This window comes from Dioscorea cayenensis, chromosome 17 (assembly GCF_009730915.1).
Source record: "Dioscorea cayenensis subsp. rotundata cultivar TDr96_F1 chromosome 17, TDr96_F1_v2_PseudoChromosome.rev07_lg8_w22 25.fasta, whole genome shotgun sequence".
NCBI classification, from domain to species: domain Eukaryota; kingdom Viridiplantae; phylum Streptophyta; class Magnoliopsida; order Dioscoreales; family Dioscoreaceae; genus Dioscorea; species Dioscorea cayenensis.
The window spans coordinates 506,581-520,749 of NC_052487.1; the positions used below are offsets into that span (position 1 = coordinate 506,581).

Consider the following 14,169-nt stretch of genomic DNA (forward strand, 5'->3'; position numbering starts at 1 on the left):
CACAGAGATCACTTACTTTTATCAAGAAAAAATCAAATTTATGACGTCCCCTCTAATCTCTATCTAAAGATTGAATCTCTATGTATTTATTTATTTATTTATTTTGAATTCAATGACAAGCTTCAGAATGTATATTTCTATGTTTCATTACTAAATCTAAAGCCTTGACGAATGCCCACTTGGCGCGAAATTACCGAGCAAAGGGGTATTTTCGTAATATCATGCCTGAAAAGAAAGGAAAAAAAAAAGAAAAAATTAAAGGCGAGGGGAAGGATAAACAAGAGGCGATAGTGTCGAACCAGAACTCTCCAAACGCTCAGCGATGATTATAAGAACAAGAGAGAAATCACGTATTTCCTTTGAATGGTTTTGATCCGAAGCGATAGGAAGAGGATCAGAGATAAGGAGGAAGCCATGGAGTGGAGATTCTCTCAAGTGTTCGGCGAACGGACGCCCGGGGAGGAAATTGAAGACGGTTAGGGTTTCTTTCCATTTAATTCCTTTTATCATTTTTCTTTTTTTTGGGTTCATTGGAATAAAAATGCCTTCTTGCCTGAGTTGTGCTTTGTCTTCTATCTAAACAATTCAATGGTGTTGTGATTACATACACTAAGCATTCTCCTTGGTTTCACATCGAAACAACTGAAACTATTTTATATCTTAGATTTCAAAAATTTTAGGAACATTTATTGTATAAATAATTAGGTATAATTAATGTTTTTCAATTATTAATATTATAAGTAATATAAATAAAAACTTAAATATTGTAAAAAAAAAAATGTTATTTGAAACGCTATGGGAGTTTAATAGTATGTATAGATGTATAGATATTCATATACTTTAGATTGATTAGTTTTAAAGTGTTGTTATAGTTGATATAATCTCTGCAATCGAGTTTGACAAGTGTGGAAAGTATATTGCAACTGGAGATCATGGCGGTCGCGTTGTTCTCTTTAAAAGGACAAATGCGAAAGATGTAAGCTTTCATTATATATTACTTGTTCTCATTGTAAGTTAACTTCAATTTCTATTATAATTTTTAACACTGTGAATCCTCCATGGACTGAATTGTTATTTTAATTAATATGGTTTATCCACTTTTTTTAAAAAAAAAAAAAAGTTTAATGATGAGAAACAGGTATTTTCTCGGAAAATGCTGGAACACATGGATTATCATGTTGCAGAGCCCCCCAAGTATTCCTATATAACTGAATTTCAAAGCCATGAACCAGACGTATGTCAGAAGACATCTACTGTTGTTTAATTTGCCATTTGTTTGCTTCAAGTTTGCCCTGAGCTACAAATGTGGTTATTTTCTTGTAGTTTGATTACCTGAAGAGCTTGGAAATTCAGGAAAAGATCACCAAGCTGAGATGGTGTACCTCATCCAACGATTCTCTGTTCATTCTTTCCACCAATGATAGGACAATCAAGTTATGGAAGGTAAGGTAAATCTGGAAGCCATGTTGTGGAAGTCTTTTTCCATGGATTTTTAATTAGTGCTTGGAGCTGATGTTATAATGACGTACACATGGAAGCCTTGGGGCACAGTATGGTCTTTATCTCATTTCTGCTTGGGAGCCAGGTTTCTGATTGTAAAGTAAAGAAAATGAAGGAGGCGGACCACCTCAGCCAGCATGTGTCATCAGAAAATTCACTCTTGGCTGAACAGAGCTTTACTGCTGACCCAAATAATATGACCATCAGTAATGGTTATCGTCTTGAGTGGATAAATAAGAAGCCAGATTATGCTTCTCCATCATTTCGAGAAAATTGGAACACGGTATGTTGCTAGGTCTTGATAGATCAAGAGTTTTATGACTTGGGTTATGCATTTGTCTTGTTTAGTTGATAGCTATCAGAATTTACTTCACAGAATTCTTCCCCTGAATGATGAGATATCAATATTATTATATGGCCACAGACTACATTTGTGATTATGGATTATTAAAGGAAAATCATTGATACGAATGTCTGTCTTGGAATAAGATAATTATTTTGAATTGAAAAAAAAGGGGACTTGCTTCTCATTCTTTAGTCATTTCTTTGATATGCCATATCATTCTTTTTTGTGTGACCAGATTCTCAATGACTTAGAAACTTCTACTGCAAGATGTCGAAGGGTATTTTCCCATGCTCATGATTTTAATATCAATTCAATATCCACTAACAGGTTGGTTTTGATGTTTCCCTTTGTTATATCTTGTTGTTTTCAACCTCGTCTTAGATGTCATTATTTCTTCTCCCATTTTCTCTCAAGTTAAACTAGGAATGCTACATAAAAGTTCATAGATGACTGACTTACAGTTGGTATATCCTGCGTATTTGATTGTGTATTATTAATATGCAGTGATGCTGAGACATTCATTTCAGCTGATGACCTTCGTATAAATTTATGGAACCTGGAAATCACCAATCAATGTTTTAACATCCTGGATATGAAGCCTTTTGACATGGAGGATCTCGTAGGTGATTCATTTACATCAGTTTTACTCAAACAAGTTATGCTTCATCTGTCATAGAATGCTGATATGCATGTATATTATTTATAATCCGTATGAGCAAACTTTGATTTGCCTTGCTCCCCTATTTGCTCCCCACTATTTAGTATTTATCTAAATCAAGTCAGAAAATATTGTGACCTCCAAAACATTCACTTCAGAAGCCCACCTATGTTCTCTTATCACTAGATCACTTTACCTGAGTAAAGCCACAATTACCATTTACTTTATACTTTATATTTCTCGCATAACATCTAATTGCAAAATCATTATAAAGCTTTAATTCTACCTATAAATCTTTAATTAATTTACTATTAGTATTTTTGTTTTTTTGGGCCGGTTCATGAAGATTTACCTTTCTAATTATTTTCTGATCAACCTGTCATTCAGAGGTGATAACCTCAGCTGAGTTCCATCCATCGCATTGCAATTTGCTAGCTTACAGTAGCTCAAGAGGCTTCCTCAGGCTGGTAGACATGAGAAGGTCAGCACTATGCGACCAAAATGCAAGAATGTGAGTCCCATTTGTTCCTTCAACTGTTTCATGATTGACTTTAGGCAACAAGTTACATTTATTTATTTCTACAGTCCTTGCAGCTTAGCATTATAGATATGATTTACTCTTTATCTTAACTGTGTTTTTCTTTATAAACCATGTCAAGTTTTTTAATTTAACATTTGGTACAGATTGCAAGATCGTGAAGCCCATGGATCTAGATCTTTCTTTACAGAAATAGTTGCTTCAATCTCTGACATAAAGTTTGCTAAAGATGGAAGGCATATATTAAGTCGTGACTATATGAACCTTAAGGTAGACAATGCATTCTAAAGATGTTATTCATAATATCTACTTGTCATGTGCTTATTGGTGAACTCACTTTCATGCTCAATCTGTTAAGAATTCACTTATTATCTCTTTGTGAATGCTGTCGGGTGAACATATTCATTTCTTAAAAAATGTCTGCAACTTGAAGATATTGTGGATCCAATCCATGTAGATATTTTTGTTCTCTACATCTTATTGCTGAAATGTGTTTTACTTTATCTGTAAAGAAGTCCTCTATTGGATAAAACTGTAGAAGTCATAAATTCGTCATCCTCATACAAGATTTTAAAATATTATGATTAATTAAAATTTTGCTGCTGAAATGTGTTTAACTTTATCCATAATGAAGTCCCCTATTGGATAAAATGATGAAAGTCATAAATTTATCATCCTCATACAAGATTTTGAAATCTTATGATCAATCGAGATTTTCCTATGTGCAGTTATGGGACTTACACATGGAAAGTGCTCCTATTGCAACTTTTAAGATGCATGAGCATCTTCGTCCTAAGGTATGTAGTTTGTTTATTTTTCTCAATATCCGGATAAGATTACATGTCTTGTATGTGTGCTTTTGTACATTGTAACATATTAATGTGTTCCCATAGGACTTTTTTCTGTATATTTCTTCTTGATGTATCTTATTTTGATTTAATTTATATGTCTTGTATGTGTGTTTTTGTACACTGTAACATATTAATATGTTCCCATAGGACTTTTTCTGGATATTTCTTCTTGATGTATCTTATTTTGATTTAATTTACATGTCTTGTATGTATGTGTGCTTTTGTACATTGTAACATATTAATGTGTTCCCATAGGACTTTTTTCTGTATATTTCTTCTTGATGTATCTTATTTTGATTTAATTTACATGTCTTGTATGTGTGCTTTTGTACATTGTAACATATTAGTGTGTTCCCATAGGACTTTTTTCTGTATCTTATTTTGATTTAATTTACATGTCTTGTATGTGTGCTTTTGTACATTGTAACATATTAATGTGTTCCCATAGGACTTTTTTCTGTATATTTCTTCTTGATGTATCTTATTTTGATTTAATTTACATGTCTTGTATGTGTGCTTTTGTACACTGTAACATATTAATATTTTCCCATAGGACTTTTTTCTGTATATTTCTTCTTGATGTATCTTATTTTGATTTAATTTACATGTCTTGTATGTGTGCTTTTGTACATTGTAACATATTAATGTGTTCCCATAGGACTTTTTCTGTATATTTCTTCTTCATGTATCATATTTTGTTTATTTTTGATATACAGTTGTTTAAAATTTTAAGGCTTTTGAGATATGCTATATCATCTCCTGTCTGTTTGCTTATGCATTGAAAACCTATGTCATGTTCCCATAAAGCTTTTATAGTGTTCCTCACAAAATACATGACTACTCAAGAGGCTTACTATGGCTTCTTTCGTCAAACATCTGGACATTGACAATGTGTTTTGTGCTCACTGCAGCTATCTGAGCTATATACTAGTGATTCCATTTTTGACAAATTTAACTGCTGCCTTTCCATGGATGGGCGTCACTTTGCCAGTGGAACTTATGGGTTTGTGCTTTCACGTGTTACTGCTACCTTAGAGAATTCTTGCTGTTACAATTTCTGTGTTTTGTTTCCTCTCTGATTTATTGTCTTGCAATTAGCAATACTTTCAGAGTATTCTCTCTTGATGGTGGCCATGATGATGGACTGACATTGAAAGCTAGCAAAACCCCAAACAGGTGTGTCCTCCATGCTTTCATGCAGTATATGGTTGGTTCCTGATCATAACCTATAAATGCATGATTTAAAATTGTAAACATTCTTGTTGGTGTCATGAAGTGCAAGTGTACCAATGAAGGGCCTTGCAGCTGAACATAATGGATTGGACAGGATTGGATATTATAAAACTGAAATCACCTTGCTAGATGTTGCAAAATTCTAATATCATCAATGCACGGCATAGGCTTAGTGCATTATTTTCAAAATTAAGCAACAGAAATACTCATATGCCCAATCAGTTTTATTGCATTTGTAACTTACATAGCATATATCGTGAAAATTGAAACTTGATAGTGTTCACCATGTGTGTGAGTGCACCAACAGTTTTGAATCTGTTAAACTTTTATTTTTATTTTTATTGTTTGGTTAATGGAGTATTGCAAAATCCCAAAATCACAGTAGTCTAATCTTTTGTTTTAGGGCTTCACATCTTCAAGCTGCTCCGAAAGCTAAAAGTTTGCTGGCCAGTTTAGCACGGACACAAAACAGAAGAGGTATTGAAATAAATTAGATTTCATTTCAGTCTGATGGTACATGTTAGTTAACCAGGTTCTTTTCACAGAAAGTGACAGTATTTTCTCTGGGAAGGGGATTTCTTCTGACTTTCAGTCTAAAATCATCCATTTGGCATGGCATCCCATAGAGAACCTAATTGCATGTGCTGCTGCAAATAGCTTGTACACATTCCAGGCATGACACGGCATTGTCCTTTAGCTGCTTCTGGCATGCCATGGTTCTCTTGGTGGACTGTCCTGTGTCACTGATATTTGGGCCAGCTCCGACTAACAACTAAATCAGCACAGTACGGAGAGGACCTGTATCAGGAAGCAGTTTCTATAGGAAATGGTTCTGATTAACACCGGAGGTGTTGTAGGTCTGGTTGTGAACTTAATCGATTGTGAGAAGGTGGTACACAGGATGGCGCATGTCAGTTTGATTCTTCTTGTTGTATCACAGCTTTGATACTTTGGCGCAACAGCTTACGGAAGGTACCTGAAGAGATGTATGTCTCATAGTTGAAGATCATTTTATAACTGGTTTTGGAAAATTAGTCTATACTCACTCCATCATTGACACATCAGCAACTCAAGAGTCGGAATCAATTTTTGTTTTGTACAAAACTAGAGTGGGATAATTCTTCCGTTTGGCCAATAATACTGACATTGTCCAGATGCCATCCACTGATTTGTTTTTAGGATTTTTATGCAATTATGTCTCCGTAACACAAAATGTTGCCCCTGTTCCTAATTAAAGGAAGGAAAAGACACTTTTAAAGCCAAGAAAGCCAACTTCCTTGTGAGTGCTTGGTGTTGGTGGCCTCCTGGAACTTAGATCTGATTCTAATGGCGACACTTTAATGACACTGCCTTGTGGTTTAGAGAAAGGCTTTGAGTTCACAATGTTGTCAAAGCTTCTGTATTTGCTGGTATGATAGCATTGTTCATCAAAGAAGAAGCTTGATGATGAGGCGGCTTCTGGCGGTGTTGGATCAACTAGAATCACATCATCTCCATAAAAGTCATAGTCATAAGCATCAGCTTTGAAGTGGCTCTGGCTCATCTTTGTTGTGCGAATAGGGCTCCTCAGGATCAAGGGCTCATAAGAACAGTCCATGGCCTCCTTGGACGTCACTAAAGTGGGAAAATTTTTGGACTTTTTCCGGATGTGGTCAAATATCATCTCCTCCGTCTTGACCTTGGGCTCAGCTTCTCCCGGCTCTTGGAGATAGATATCTTCTAATAATAAACAAGACTAAGTGTTCCAGATTAAACGAATAAACCAAAAAGATAACAATAATGCATTTTGATTAATTTCACACAAGTGATAGCCTCAAACTCACCTGTTTCTTCATCTAGAAGTTCAAAGCTGGGCCTATGGGAGGAGCACCAAATGATAAATATTAAAGTAGAACTGGGAAATGGCATATAGAGCGCTGTGAGGTAAAACAGACAACACTTACACAGAAGAATGCAGTGGTTTGTTAGAGTTGTTTAGATCATGAGTTACATCATTTGCAGCAGCATAGGAGCTCATTTTGTTGCCGTCTTCCACTATGTACATTTCCTTGGGGCCAGAGTAACTAGTAGGTGCTTCTTCATTCACCAATGTGGCATTCCTGATGGAATAAATATCCCTGGAAACCACATGCTTTTCATGGACATCAAGGCCAACTGAGAATATATAGAATACAACTACTGATGAGCAACTTAATACTATGAACAAACGAGGGCTCATTTATGGGGGCAGGCAATCACTTTACCGTACTCATCAAATATGAGATCAGCTTTCACAGTCACCTTCCCATGCAGAGGGCATGCAACAAGAACGGTCACAACGTAAGGGCTGAAAAATAAAATCCTCCTATGGTGAATGTTTCTTCTTCACAAATACCTCAATCCAGTGTGTTTCAGCCTCATTTAAATCTTAGTGTTCAGAAACAAAGGTCACTTTGATAAAAGTTGTCGACATTAAATCATAATAGCCATACCTGGGAAACTCTTCTGCCCTGAAGCCAAAACCAGAAAAAGGGAACTCGTGTCAAACAACGTATTATACGGCACAATTTGATGTTTTGCATAGAAATTGATGATTAAAAATTTGGCTTCACCTTATTTTTTCATGAAAAAGGATCATATTATCTTCTTCTGATCCCACTGTCTGTTAAAGAGAATACCAAGCTAACCATTATTCAAGTTTTCTAGCAATACAAAAGAAAATGCAAAAGATTTAAAGCTTTCATATAGTTGGCATGGCATAAAGTCCAGAGACAAATTGATAACTCAAGAAATCATACCATATCTGCAAAGTGTTGTTTGCTGGATGAAATCTGCCGCGGCAAGCGAGTTAGCTTGACAGTGATCTTTGACTTCCCTTGCACTTTGCACTCAGCTTCTTCAATCTGCATCTCCAGCGTTGGAGGGAGAGATAGCAGCGATTCTTTGATATGGTTCCCAAAGGGATATTTACGACCTGTTAAAATTTCTATTTTTCTGGGATCAGCTTCTGCCAAAGTTCTGAATGAATTAATTCCTGCTGAATGCAGTGCCTGACAAAGCAAGAAAATTTCACTTTAAAGGACACATTCTCCTGAATCACATAGCATGTATGCCATGCCATCATATCACATCAAAGAAAAAGGCAACCATTACCTTTGCTGTGACCATCCCAATGCCAGGGAGTTGTTTCAGTAAGTATGGGCTGTCATCCCAGAGTCTTTGGCGTAAGGATTTAGCAAGTAATGTGGAGTTCACAGCTCCCTTGTAACTCTTTTTGTAGAAGAAACACTCTTTCATACATCTAGCGATCCTACAGCCGTTTGAGCATATTGAGTTCATATCCTGATTAAGGGATAAATCCCTGATTGAAGGATCACCAGTCAAGCAGTCATTTGCCAGGACAAATATTTTCTCCTCCCTGGTCTGAATCCTCTTTTTCCTTTTGCTATTTTCGCCAATGACATGAAACCGCAGCCTGCCTTCTTTATCAGAGTTTATGTCATTCAAAAGCTTCTTCTCATTACGTCTCAACTGGATCCCTTCATCATTTTAAATTGAATTGTGAAGAGGTCTAATTAACATGAAAAGGAACCAGTATCTTATAGTCCTCGACGTACATGCAATCTCCTCAGAGCGACATACAACATGAAGGGCATCTTCTAAACTGCAACTTCCTGGTGCTGTCACGATATCTTTCATTGTGCCAAATTTTAGGTAAAATTTTGTCATCAGTTTTCCTGGCTCTGCATAAAATAGTCTCAGAAACCAATGGTGTGACGTGTCATTACCTATCCTGAAATCAGTATGAAATCTAAGTTTGCCACCTAAACTTATCTCACTTCATTTTATAACTTCTTGGTCATCAGTCACCTATATTCATATGTTCTGGCGATGCTATCAAATCTTACTAAAATCATTGAAAAAAAAAAAATCTTGCTAAACTAGATCGGATGAAGAAAGCCAATCTTAAATGTGAAAAGTAAGCATACTTGATGTTCTATTTATCATGATAGCCTCCACAATTATCATTGAGAAATCTTATGTAAAGTACCATAAAGAAAAAAATCAAAAATTTATATTGGGCACTGTTACTTACAGTTGGTGCAGACATCATGAAGCGGCTTACCTAATGGTTTTAGAAGGAAAGCATCTTCATCCGTCCAAATCATTCCATATTCTGCCAGCTCATTGATTTTCTGAACACATATATCTGGGAATCAAAAGTAACCTTTCACATATCTCTGGAATTCAAAAGAAACCATTCTCAAACAGAACCTTAAAAAGATAAACCAAGGATTCTCCATCCCATAAATACCTCTCATGTGCTTCTCTAGACGTTCACAAGGAATTCCTCTCTTCACGCCATAATTTTCAGGATTCTGGTTATGAATTTAAAGTTTTAAATTATTTCTCAGAGATAGAAACTATTCAAGCTAACTTCATGGATGGTGATGCGCACATGCCTTCTTGATCCGCACGTACAAGTACGAGCACTTTAGCCACTCAATTGCCAAGCTTATATCAGAGACAGTGAGCTGAACTATCTCAGCATTTAGATGCTCAATTGCACATGAAAGCAATCTAGAACCACATGATCCATAAGTAATGTTAATGAATAAAACAAATGACAGAATAACTCTGAAGCATCAACGAACATACTGGGATTCCACCATTTCACATCCATTTAAGAGATTCTCATACAAATGAACCTGCAAGGTAAAAACACACAAAGCCATCAGATTGAATGATACATACATGTATACATTGAGAGAGATAGAGAGAGAGATAGAGAATTCACTGTTTCTTTTCTTGTCATTATTATAACCGTCCCAGTATCATCAAAAGGTGGACGGCCTGCCCTACCACACATCTGTAGAACCAAAGCAGAACTGGGATAAGATCATTCAAGGGGAGGAAGACAGGCACTTCCAAGAGGTACCAGAAATGAACATTCTAATTGCATGAGTCGGTGCATGCGACAATTTTCTGGTCAGCGGCAATAAATGCTTATCTGCATTGCTCCATTGTCAACAACCGCACTTACCATGTAACATTCAAGAAATGATAGAACAAAGCAAGCATAACCAATAAGACATTAATGAGAAAAACTAGTGGAGGACAATCAAGCGAACTGATACATCAAGTGATCATTGAACAAATAACTTCAGGAATAAATTGTTATGCTTTGTTAACATGTTACCTAAAAATATTTTTGGCAAAAAAATGAATGCACTGGGAATTACATTCTACAAAGGGAAAAAAATTATTTTCCCATTTAGGAGTAACTGAGAGGGAAGATGGATCCATTTTGCAAACTTACCTGTAGTACCATTGAGCGCTCATATTCCAAGTAGAGTCCTTTCTCCTTATTGCTGCAAAGGATGCAAGATTCTAGTTAATTGTAGTGATGTTGTTAACTGGCAATCATAATTTTCCATGGTCACTGAAGAAGAAAACCATTTTGTCTTCAAACTAGTTTAACATACAAATATTGAGTTGACTTGATTACAACAGTATGTGCTGGTAAGTTAATCCCATGTGCAAGAGTATTGGTTGTACAGAGAATTTGAATATCGCCCTTGAGAAAAAGGCCTTCAACGAGATTTCTATCCTTCATGCAAAGCCCGCCATTATGATAACCAACTAGGAAAAGGAGACACAGTTATCTTAATTAATTAGCTTCAGGCAAATAATTGGTCAAAAGTCAATCCATCTATCATGTACAAGGAATGTTATTTCTCAAAATACAGAAAAGAGGGTTTAGTAATTTCTTTGAATCCATACCACCAGTGAGTATGCAAGATTGCATTTGTTTATCACTGCAAGACAAAGAAGCCTCCTTCAGTTTTTCCTGCTGCAGCTTGGATTTTATGAATGGACTTGAAGGACCAAGGCTGACAGCAATTTGAGAGAGGTGTTGTGCTGCTGCCTGTGCCCCTTTTCTAGTAGAGCAGAAAACTAGTGCAGATTTTCCTCTTGAATGTTGCATGAGTATGTCTGTCGCCGAGATTTAATTCAATACTCTCGTAATTGTGTAAACAAGCTCTTCAACACAACCAAGTCAGCTGCTTACCAAAAATGAAGCTTTGGAGACGCTGCATGGGAGAAAGATGGTGCAGCAGGCAACAATTAGAATAAACATAAATAATTAATTTGAAGCAAATACTCAGAAAAAAAAAAAGCAAATGTGATCATCATTTATATATATATGACTTTCAGGACAAGAGTAACGTAATCAAGTAATCTTAAAATGTAGCACACCAAGATTGTTCTAGTTTCGCAATGAACAAGTGAAATATAAATTCATAATGTTGTTCAAAAAGTGAAAGCTAGGACAAAAATTCCCTGTTTTGGCATTTCTTTAGATACAAATAATGAACAGTCTGCAAGAAAAATAGAGACAAATACCCTTTCAAACAGGAAGTCGTTCTTTGCTGGTGCATAGCCTGCAAAATGCAAGAGGCATTAAGCAAGGAAGCTTGTGAGCTTGGGTGGAAGTGCTTCTATTAAAATAATAATAATAATAATCATAATAATAACCATATTTCATTAGATGAGATGGTATATTAGTTCTAATGAGATAAACAGTTTAGCAAGATAAAAGCTCTCATTGGGTCTCTAACTTTGAGAGACTGGAGTTTTCAAATTTATTTTTGAATGTCCAACTCTTTTGGATGCCACCTTCCTTGTCCTCTTGAAGATCATGAGGACATTTTTCTTATCTTGAATATATTGCTCAGATAAAGATAGCAGAAATACTGTCATGGTCTCATCCTAACTGAAGAGTCAGAAGAGATTGACTATTGATGGAAGACTAGTTACACGCAGGAAAATATCTAATGAAAGAAGCGCTTAGGTGAATTTTAAATAAACATAAGAAAACTGGTTCATACCAAAAACCTTGGTTACTAACTTTACTGGTCTCATCTCTTCTCCGAATCTGTTATGCATAGACAAGATACATTAATATACTCTTGGACCATTATATGCTCGTCAAGAAGGATGTTCTATACCTTTTAATCCCTTCGGCTGGAACCAAAAGCCATTCCGCTGAAAACATATAGCAGCAGATTGAGATTGCAATAACTATCCAGTAAAGTTTGCTTAAATGGACATAAATTTGGGTAAAAACTATTTACCAAGGTCTTCAATGTTGGGAATCGTAGCAGAAACTGCAAGTAATCTAACATTTGCTAGAGGACTCGATTTCATATCTGAGCTACGAGAAAGCATCTTAATTCTGCTAACAATTGCCTCAAGAGCAGCTCCCCGTGGGTCATTAAGAAGGTGAACTTCATCAATAAGTACAAGAGCAATATCACTGAAGAAGCTCAAACCACCATCTCTTATGCCATGACGGGTCACAGAGTCAAATTTCTATTAAAAAGAAAAACCCATAGTAAATGAAAAGCATTAGAAATTTAGAAGAGATAGGATGGAAGTGATATGCCAAGTCATGTGTAAAAAGTATGAAGGGAAATGAGATAAACTATTATATGTTTACCTCCGGGGTAGTTAGTATAATGTCTGCATCATGTACATTCTTCAGATTATAAGTCTCATTGTCACCGGTCATCTCCAAGCAATTAATTCCCCATGTATTGAACTTCATATTCCAGTCACGAAGCTTTTCCTGTACTAATGCCTTGGAAGGAGCTATGTATATCTAATTGCAAGCATCAGATGGATTACAAGAATAATAGTCAGTTTAAGATCAAAATGTGACTTGCTGTATGTATAAAGTTTTTATTTTATTGCAAAGCATTTGGATTCCCTAATTTACAAAGAGTTAAGTATGATATGGAAATAACTGCCATAGAAAAAGGAAAACAACAAAGGGAAGATTACATACAGTTTTGAGGGTTCCCTTTTGATGATTGAACTTCCCCTCATAAGAAAGAAACCTTGAGAGAAGCCTAAGAATGCAGAGCTCAAAGAGCACTGTTTTACCACTTCCGGTAGGTGCAGAGACAACCATGTTTACATCGGAGAGGAAGCAAACAGGAAAGCACTCACTTTGCAGGGAATTAAAGTACCTGTAGACAGATAGCATAAAATGCATAGTCATTTCGACTGCTTTAGAGAAATACAAGTTAAGAGGCAATCACTTAATAATGATAGCATGATAAGCATAAAACTTATTTTAAATGATCACAGATTTTTCATTGCAATGTCTTCAAAGTTGAGAGGCAATGATTCACATTTCTCACAATTGATATCATCAAGTAAATTACATGAAAATAGTACAAGCAAAACATATATTAGTACCTGAAACAAAAGGCAGATCGAAAGGGGGCAGGCAAGTCAGCCACAGATATCAGTGAACACGAGTCCATGGATGATCACAATCACTTCAAAATTCCTTCAGCTATGGTAATTCAACACTGAGATTATAGATCAAAAGAAATCCTGCAAAAATTTTATGAAATTCAGGGACTGACTGAAATTCAAACACCCGAATGGAACATCAAATGACCAAACAACATTATAACCGTAATTATCTATTTAAATTCGTACATCTTGGTGGAAGAAACACTAATAATATTTAAAAAAAAAATCAAATCAAATCAATCCAAAAAAAAGAAGAAGAACTATAAAAGAAACAAAAAAAATTTCAGATATAGTTGATACCTTCTCCCCAGTTGGGAAATCCATCTAGATCTAGGCCAAAAAAAAAAAAAAGTAATTAAAGAGGAAATTAAACAAAGAAAAAGTGAATTACCTGGAAAAGAAAAGGGGAGATGAAGATGTGGAAATATTAATAGCGGAACTGATGAGTGTTTTTATAAGGAGACGGAGAAAGAGACTCACGATGGGGCGAGGGCGGTATGCTGCTCCGCTGGAAGAGGATAAAAAAGAGCGCCAAAAAAACAAAATTGAACGCATTTTCATGACCGCAATCATACCCCTTGGAATTGGATTGGCATTCAGCGTGACATTGTGACAACCTCAAACTTGGAGTTGAGCCTTTTTCCCTAATCATTCCCGCTCCCAATTTCCCTCCAAAGGCCCGTCTTGCTTTAAGTCTGACTTGACCAAACATGTTTTTGAAAAAAATAGCTAC

General features: G+C 35.8%; 2 protein-coding genes across 10 annotated transcripts; one reads left to right on the forward strand and one right to left on the reverse strand.

Moving 5' to 3' along the window:
- The first annotated feature begins 286 nt into the window (after positions 1 to 286).
- Positions 287 to 6,302, forward strand: LOC120280063 (serine/threonine protein phosphatase 2A 55 kDa regulatory subunit B beta isoform-like). 4 transcript variants are annotated; one of them, XM_039286781.1, is made up of 14 exons: positions 287 to 475; positions 873 to 976; positions 1,121 to 1,234; positions 1,324 to 1,443; positions 1,586 to 1,783; positions 2,082 to 2,173; positions 2,351 to 2,469; positions 2,892 to 3,015; positions 3,189 to 3,312; positions 3,771 to 3,839; positions 4,805 to 4,896; positions 5,004 to 5,069; positions 5,530 to 5,603; positions 5,672 to 6,302. In XM_039286781.1, the coding sequence occupies exons 1-14, from the start codon at positions 364 to 366 to the stop codon at positions 5,803 to 5,805; spliced, it is 1,542 nt and encodes a 513-aa protein (XP_039142715.1). In that variant the 5' UTR covers positions 287 to 363; the 3' UTR covers positions 5,806 to 6,302. The 4 variants fall into 4 exon arrangements, with proteins under 4 accessions (XP_039142715.1, XP_039142714.1, XP_039142717.1 ...); XM_039286780.1 differs by having other exon boundaries at positions 4,992 to 5,069; positions 5,672 to 6,301; XM_039286783.1 differs by lacking the exon at positions 873 to 976 and having other exon boundaries at positions 4,992 to 5,069; positions 5,672 to 6,298.
- Positions 6,123 to 13,958, reverse strand: LOC120280062 (ATP-dependent DNA helicase MER3 homolog). Of its 6 annotated transcripts, XM_039286775.1 has the most exons (27): positions 13,917 to 13,958; positions 13,737 to 13,766; positions 13,374 to 13,514; positions 12,958 to 13,141; positions 12,610 to 12,771; positions 12,245 to 12,482; positions 12,119 to 12,155; positions 11,999 to 12,045; positions 11,514 to 11,551; positions 11,179 to 11,200; positions 10,890 to 11,102; positions 10,592 to 10,748; positions 10,426 to 10,477; positions 9,904 to 9,975; positions 9,765 to 9,814; positions 9,569 to 9,686; positions 9,421 to 9,484; positions 9,232 to 9,315; positions 8,723 to 8,848; positions 8,259 to 8,644; positions 7,904 to 8,155; positions 7,718 to 7,767; positions 7,598 to 7,615; positions 7,370 to 7,452; positions 7,070 to 7,280; positions 6,950 to 6,981; positions 6,123 to 6,845 (listed from the first exon to the last, which is right to left on the reverse strand). In XM_039286775.1, exons 3-27 carry the CDS (start codon positions 13,439 to 13,441, stop codon positions 6,358 to 6,360), a joined length of 3,252 nt encoding a protein of 1,083 aa, XP_039142709.1. In that variant the 5' UTR covers positions 13,442 to 13,514; positions 13,737 to 13,766; positions 13,917 to 13,958; the 3' UTR covers positions 6,123 to 6,357. The 6 variants fall into 6 exon arrangements, with proteins under 6 accessions (XP_039142709.1, XP_039142711.1, XP_039142708.1 ...); XM_039286777.1 differs by lacking the exons at positions 13,737 to 13,766; positions 13,917 to 13,958 and adding an exon at positions 13,828 to 13,865 and having other exon boundaries at positions 6,123 to 6,842; XM_039286774.1 differs by lacking the exons at positions 13,737 to 13,766; positions 13,917 to 13,958 and adding an exon at positions 13,828 to 13,865.
- Between the last annotated feature and the right edge of the window lie 211 nt (positions 13,959 to 14,169).

What these genes read in the sequence shown, in the direction of transcription:
- LOC120280063 (XM_039286780.1), top strand. Translation starts at nt 364, where the DNA reads ATGGTTTTGATCCGAAGCGATAGGAAGAGGATCAGAGATAAGGAGGAA. An exon ending in CGGGGAGGAAATTGAAGACG is followed by an intron (nt 476 to 872) that starts GTTAGGGTTTCT and finishes GTGTTGTTATAG; the next exon opens with TTGATATAATCTCTGCAATC. An exon ending in TTTGCCAGTGGAACTTATGG is followed by an intron (nt 4,897 to 4,991) that starts GTTTGTGCTTTC and finishes TCTTGCAATTAG; the next exon opens with CAATACTTTCAGAGTATTCT.
- LOC120280062 (XM_039286775.1), bottom strand. Translation starts at nt 13,441, where the DNA reads ATGGACTCGTGTTCACTGATATCTGTGGCTGACTTGCCTGCCCCCTTT. An exon ending in TCTCATATTTGATGAGTACG is followed by an intron (nt 7,281 to 7,369) that starts GTAAAGTGATTG and finishes ATATATTCTCAG; the next exon opens with TTGGCCTTGATGTCCATGAA. An exon ending in ACTTCTAGATGAAGAAACAG is followed by an intron (nt 6,846 to 6,949) that starts GTGAGTTTGAGG and finishes GTTTATTATTAG; the next exon opens with AAGATATCTATCTCCAAGAG.